At 41.2% G+C, this 7,457-nt stretch overlaps 1 protein-coding gene across 2 annotated transcripts in view; it reads right to left on the bottom strand.

The window, feature by feature from the left end:
* The window catches only part of pou2f2a (POU class 2 homeobox 2a), a 70,249-nt gene extending 68,694 nt beyond the window's left edge, over positions 1 to 1,555 (bottom strand). For both annotated transcript variants that reach the window (XM_054782722.1, XM_054782723.1), the window contains exon 1: positions 522 to 1,555. In XM_054782722.1, coding sequence (XP_054638697.1) covers positions 522 to 621 — 100 coding nt within the window. In that variant the 5' untranslated portion in view covers positions 622 to 1,555. The remainder of the gene's footprint in view (positions 1 to 521) is intronic.
* Between the last annotated feature and the right edge of the window lie 5,902 nt (positions 1,556 to 7,457).

Consider the following 7,457-nt stretch of genomic DNA (forward strand, 5'->3'; position numbering starts at 1 on the left):
TGGCCCTTTAAGAGCTCCATCCTCTGCCACATGGACGTAGCTGCGGTAAAAGATGCACACCAGTTACACCTATGATGCTGGTGATGGAGGTGTTTCTCTCCCACCATGCTGCCTGTTATTCCACCTCATATGAAACACCACCTCCCGTATCACCGCGCAGCATCAGCGGAAGAGCTGCTTCCTTGCACACAAACTGCAACAAATCACAACCCAGTTAGAAATATAACAAACAAATAAGAAGAGACAGAACATTGCACTGTTCTTCGAGTGCGCTTCTCCCTTTCCCACCTCCCACCCCTCTCGCTGCTTCCTTCAGCGGCCCCAAGAATCGATCCCCGCCAGGATCGATAAGTTGGCATGAATATTCCCTGCCTTTGCCGGAGAGTCTAGTCGGGGAGAGACGGGAGCTGTGGCTCAGGCGCGGGCAGCGGATGAGAGGGGAAGGACCGCTTCTCAGAGCCGGGAGAGGGCTGTTGAAGGTGTCTTAAACGACCAAGGGGGAGGAAAAAGAAGCGTCTTACCGGAGTTGGAGCGAAGAGCCAGGGGGGACTTGAGACGCCAGGCGCTGAGGTCAGGGGCAGCTCTCTGAAACACGAACGGCACCGGCAAGGGGACAAACATGATCTTCCTTCTTCTTCTTGTTTGGGTGCAAATAATAATAATGGTGATTATGATGAGACGGCGGGACGACGAGATGTGTCCTCCTGGGAGTCTTCGTGGGTGTCTTCGGCTTTGTGAAGGCGGCTTGGTGCGTACACATGAAAGCAGCCCGGCAGCGCACTTTGTTTATTGACTTAACCCGGCATCAATGTGGCGTAAATGTGCATAGAATCTATTTAGGTCTTTAATGGAGGCACACAGACGGATAGACGAGTGACTCGATGGGAAAGTTAAGACGTATTTTTGGACTTAAATGGAGTCCCTGTTGTTTAAAAATGATGCTAATACTAAAGGCATGAAAACAGTCGCTAGCTTGCTGTCCCTTGGCTTTGGTTATTAGCGTCAATAAAGCACAAAGATCACAAAATGTCGACTTTTTTTTTTACATAAAAAAGTCTTATTCTGTGTGGTTATATTTGGTTTGAAGCTATTTTTGAGTATTTGGTTTTATTTAGCTTATTATTTAGCTGCTATCTGCTAACACATTCATTTGTTTGCTAGCTCACGCGCGCATTTAAAAAAAAGAAAAAGCTTTAATAGTTAAAGGCGATAACAAACAAACAAAAAAACACACTTCCACTGCACTACACTGCACACACGCGCGCACACACACACTTGATCCTGACGCTCCTCCCTCCCGCTTGTGACACACTAATTAAAATCAATCGATAAATAAATACGGTGAGAGAAGCACAGAAAAAAATGTTAATCGCAACACTTGCCTATAATATGTCCGTCCATCCGTCTGTGTGTCTTTCTCGCTATATTCTTTTTTTATGTATATGGATATATATTGGGAAGCCCAGCAGCTCACTCGACCCGGCTCCCTCCAGGATTGTAGCGATCTGCCACACCAGGCTGGCTGCAACATTGAGGCGAGCAAGGAGCTGCTACTACTCACACATCACCCCCTCCATCCCTCCCCCAACCCACCATCTACCTCCTCTTCCTCCCTCCCTCCCTACACACACATACACACATCCTCATCTCCCTCGTTTTCACTACTGCTGCAAAAGGTATCCTGTATTGATTTTTGGATTTCGTCCCCCCCTTTGCCTTCCTACCATGCACACACACACACACACACACACACACACACACACACACACACACAAACACACACACACACCATCCTCTTAATAATGCTGCCTATAATGATGCCAGCAGTGATCGGTGCATTAATGCTTTGGAAGAAGAAGACGAAGAAGGAGGGATACATAGAGGTGCTTAATGCTAAGACCCTCAGCAGAATATCAGCATGTACACAATGAAGTTATCTCATCTGCTTTTGCTTTTAATAAGCCATATGAGAGGGCTGAGGGGCTGCATCATTAGCTTAGTCATATTATGTGGGCAAGGCTGCTAATTACGGCAATAAGATGTATTCTGTGGTATTTTCAACCATTCACACTCACATTCATACCTATGGACAATTTAGAGTCTCCAGTTACCCTAACATGCAAATTTATGGAACGTGGGAGGAAACCGGAGTACCCGAAGAAAACCCACGCACGCACAGGGAAAACATGCACACTTCACACAGAGATGCCCATCGGAGATTTGAACCCAGGTCTTCCAGATCTCCTGACTGTGTGGCCACCGTTATTAAAAATAGACTGTCCCCAATCTATCGATTATTATGGAACGGCTGTATCATATTATCATCAACTACTCAGTGGTGGGCAATCGGGGCCAGCAAAGCCTTCTCTGCTGGCTTAAACACTATCAGAAGCACACTTTACAATAAGGTACACAAAAATACAGTAGTTACTGAGGAACTAATGAAAAACTAATAGGAACTAATGACTAATGCAGGAACTAATGAAAAACTAATAGGAACTAATGACTAATGCACATAAATTTAGACTAGTTACTGAGGAACTAATGAAGAACTAAGGAGGAACAAATGACTGGAGTAGTTACTGAGGAAGTAAGGCACATACAGTTAGAGTAGTTACTGAGGAACTAATGAAGAACTAATGACTAACTAATGAGTAGTGGTAAGGGTTAGGTAGGTTCCTTCCTCATTAACTACTGTAATTCTGTGTACCTTTTTGTAAAGTGTTACCTTGACCTACATTTACAACTTAAATTACAGTATTGGTTCCATGAAGTTGTGTTGTTTATTCCCAACAGTCTATTATCTTCATTTTGTAGCGTGTTTCTTGGCTGCACTGCTTCCAGTACACGAATGTCTGGTAGATTTTTATTTTTTGTCCAATAAGATTTCAGATTCTATTGTTGCCATGTCAAGGCAATCTGCCCAGGGCCTTCAGAGTTAGGAGTGCTGTCACTTGAACTACTATGTTAGCAATGGGGCTGTTTTTTAAACCAATCAGATTTCAGATTCACTTCACAAAGCCAGCTAGCAGGCGTACTATAACGTAAGTGTTTTTTCCGTCAACAAAACAAAGGGAAGTTCGACAAGGAGAAGGTGGCGGCAATGCACACCAAAAGTTCAATCAACAAACGAAGAAGAAGCTAAAGAAGAAGTTTGACAAGCTGCGTAGTCTGGAGTAAGCATGGCCCGGGATGATAACGGTATTATAATTACAGCTCTAAAATGTGTTATTTTGAACTATCTTTATTGAAAAGAAGAGGAAAAACAACTTCTCTGCTGAACAGTCATTTTTAAACAATACAGTAGAACATGATGGAAGTGGAATATATGTAATAAAAATGAATACAAAAATAACTGAATTATTTCTAAATAAATAATAAATCAAATGCAGTTCTTAATGCAGTCTGCGTTGGCTAATCCTTTGACTCATGTCACAAGACCATAAATATTTTCTTATTAAAAAAAAAACAAAACAAAGCAAAATACAAAGAAATACAATCAGTGGCTCAAAAAGGGTCACAACATGGATCATTTTTTTAAAACTATGTAATGTTACGTTATAATTTCAGGTCACAACTTGTCCACAAGTGTTTCGGAATTGTTGGATTGTGTGTTTTCTGAGTTTTATTCATTTGTTTGAGTCACAAAGTTTCACTTCCGTTTCGCTGTGATATGATTGTTGTTAGCAACTGTTGCTAAGTGGTTGTTGCTTGTTCGGTGGAAAGTAAATGGTTATACCACTTATCCTCGGCTCCTGTCTCGTTCTGAATCACATCTCCACATTTGGTCACCCTCGACTTGAGTAATATGTTGACTGACAACGATGACAACAGCGTTGAAGTACCAGTGGAATGATGAGATGTGTGCCTTGGAGTTGTGCCATTTAGTGCTACTGCGTATGTACAGGTATATACAAGGAAAGATGTTCTAAATGGAGTAAATCCACACGCTTCTGGATGCGAAACTCTATGAGGGCACACGTCTTCTCACACCGGCGCCGCTTGATGCTAACGTCAGTGCTATCTATGCCGCGGCGGTTAAGTTGCCGACTTTTGGCAACACACCTCATGCCCGTGGTTTCAGCACATCAAAGCCCAGTTCCAACTGTGAGGAATAACACAGGACATGACAAAGTATTTCCACATAGTGGCCGCACTGGACCTCCACTTTCTCTCTTACGGTATGACAGATTATTTCAACGGTTTTGAAACCGTGACATTTTCATACCTTGAAACCGGTAACTGGCCCTTGCCTAGTCTGGAGCAATCACAACGGCTGAACGAGGGGAAGATATTGACTTGGTAGTCTTAAAAATCCATTTTCAAGGTGGACTTTTCCAGAAAAGCACAGGAAAGGGTTTGTTTGCCACTTCCAGACCAGTGCTTATGAGCGAATGGTGAGTATGACGTATTTTATTGTCACGTTAATAGATAAATATTAATTCTGAACCGCTCCAGATGATGTTGTGGTGTAGAGGTTTGAAGTTTGGAGTTGTTCTGAGCTGATGTATTAGTAGGTAAAAGGTTAGCTGGGTTTCTTGGTCCTTAGTATGCAAAATGCCTCTTTCTCTGTAATGCCACGCCATGTTATATAGTCTGGAGGTGTTAAGAGGTGGATTAAGTCCGTTATTGAAGGCTCAGGTACAAAATGCGCCGCTTGCCACTGCCACTACTAGGGGTGTAAGTGTAACGGTGCATGTATTTGTAATCAGGTTTTCCGGTACAGTACAGAGGCGTACCTAGACACGATAGCCAAGCAGATTCATACTATGCATTTTGTTCCCTTACTGAACTGTGACCTTCAAATTGAGGTACGCACTGAACTGTCATTATGTTGTACCGTAACAGCCCTATAATTACCACATTGTATGATATTTTGGTCATTTCTAACAATTCTAGTGATAAAATGCCCTTGTAAGAACTGCAATTAATGTTTGGAACGCACACAGAATTGTTGGGCGATCTCTTCCCTGATAGAGGTCATCACCCTCCTCTCATTCGCCCGAATCGTCTTCCCTCCATCTCCATCCTACTCCCTTGCCCTGACCGACATGTTCCACGCTGTCAATTACTAGCCTGCATCAGTCAACGCCAGGCGCTTACACACCAGATTATTGTCCATATAGATTTTTAAATAGAAAAATCTATACTTTAAACATCGCAGTCAATACGAGTGAATCAATAGGAACAAGCCTGCAGCTCTGTCTGCACGGCCCTGTCCTACAGGCCTGCTTGACGCCGGATGCTGGTGATCAGTGCTGCTTTTCATGGATATTGCCAAGGAATGATAAGGAAATGGATGGAAAGGAGAGAGAGGCTCATCCGCTCACCAACAGATTAGTCATCTCATCACCAGTGCTGTGAGCTAAACTGGCCTTAATTAAGAAAAATGTCCTGCAGTGGACACGCAGGGGTTTCATAGTCCCTCTGCCTTCGGAGCGTCACGTATGACAGATGACATCCGCTGGTCCAATGAGGAAGAGAAGAAGAGGGGATGGAAAAGAAAAAGGGGGAGGAAGAAGTGACTAGTTGTCCTTCAAAGACCCCCCTTTCCTCCACAAGGGGAGCCGTGTGCGCACCCCCTTTCCCTCCCCGCCCTCCTTCCAGACAAAAGCAATTATTTCTTGCAGAATGTAGTGCGCTTGTGCGTGTACGAGAGGGAGAGATTGAAGGAGGGGAGGAATAAGACGGCGTTGGAGGGGAGGTGATGCTGACACCTATACAGCATCCCCCCCCCAAAAAAAAAATTCAACAGCAACAAACAGAAACCATTAGCAGCTGTTTGCATGTGTACAAACTACACATCAAAGTGCTTCATTTGAAAGTGTGGGGGATGACAGATGAGTGGTGATGAGGTGACAGGTGGACGAGGGTCTAGTGCAGGAGTGGGATGCAGTGAGGATACCCTAAGAGGAAATAAAACAGCCATGTCCTCCCCTATTCTGCCATATATACTGTACACACTTTAAAACGTGCAGAAATCAACTATATGAGTGTATATACCTTTTCTTTTGGTGCAGGATAAGCAGACAAATGAACTATATGAATGTGTGTACATGCTTTTTATGTTTATATAAATGTACTGTATGGTATATAAACCAATTGAAGTACTTTCCATATGTGCAGGTGTATAAATGCTTACATAAAGAAGAGTATCGGGTGGGTATATAAGCCCATGTATGGTTTCAGTCATGTGTAAATGATCATGTTCATTTTATATTTGTAGACTGCGTCTTTTAATCTGTGCTTTTTACATGTATTGCTGATCAGCATACAAATAAAACTTAGAATAACTGAAATTACAGTATAGTGATTATTATTGTTGTTGATACTGTACAGTTTTGGCATAAAAGTAATACATGTCATTTATGGAATCTATAAATATTTAAAGTATTGAAATTAATTTATATACATTTTAATGTTTATTTTATTACTTATTTTTTATTCATTTAGACAATATTTTTATTATTATTTTACACTATATTCATATTGTTTTTTATATTGTATTTTACATTTATTTATAATATTTTTATTATCTTATCCTGTGTAATTTATGAATTTTATCCATATCATAGTATATTTTATATTTATTTAGATCATATTTTTATGATATTTGGATTAATTTTTATTTATTTAGATACTATTGTGATGTTATTTTTACTATACTCTTCTTTTTTTTTTGTTTTTTTGATGCGTGATGTCAACTTTGTGATGTTTTTACTTTATTCTAGTTGTACCGCATTGTATTTTATTTACAGTGTACAAACTTATTGCAGTGTTGGGAAATTTTTGGGGACATATTAGAGACCAAAAAAATTGCAATATATCACAATTTAAAGTATAAAATCAATGCAACATAATCAGACTCCCAAAAATCGCCCCACAACCCATTACAGCACTGGTAGTTTTGGAAACCTTGAAGAGCAACCCAGTTTCCAAAGTGTGCGTAAACGTCCTCACTGTGGGACAAATAAAGGATTATTTGATCAAGTTCACGACTAAACAGGATAATTACAACAAACCCTACAGCCAAAGCCTCCCAATGACTTACAGCAAGTGGTGTCCAAAGTGCAGCCTGGGGCCATTTATGCACCTCATTTTTATTTGATAACAAAATTAAATACTGCCTGCATTAGAATATTACACAAAAAACTAAAAATGGCCCAATATTCGTACGTTTGACTACAGACACTACCCTATTTAGAAATAATTGAGTTAAGAACATTCGGACATACGAACCGACTGCCGCGTTAGTTAAAATTTTGTTTGGAATACTTCCGCAAGTCCACCTTTTGAGCTGCGTGCCTTCAGTGTAGTACCACGTTTTGCCACAACCCATGTCTGAAATCCTTGCGAAGGAATGATGAGAGAAAAATGATGACATGGCAAGATAGCGACTTACGAACAATTGAAGATACAAACAGCCTTCTCGAACGTACAGTGGTACTTCTGTTTTT

The sequence above is a fragment of the Dunckerocampus dactyliophorus genome, chromosome 7 (genome assembly GCF_027744805.1).
Source record: "Dunckerocampus dactyliophorus isolate RoL2022-P2 chromosome 7, RoL_Ddac_1.1, whole genome shotgun sequence".
NCBI lineage: Eukaryota > Metazoa > Chordata > Actinopteri > Syngnathiformes > Syngnathidae > Dunckerocampus > Dunckerocampus dactyliophorus.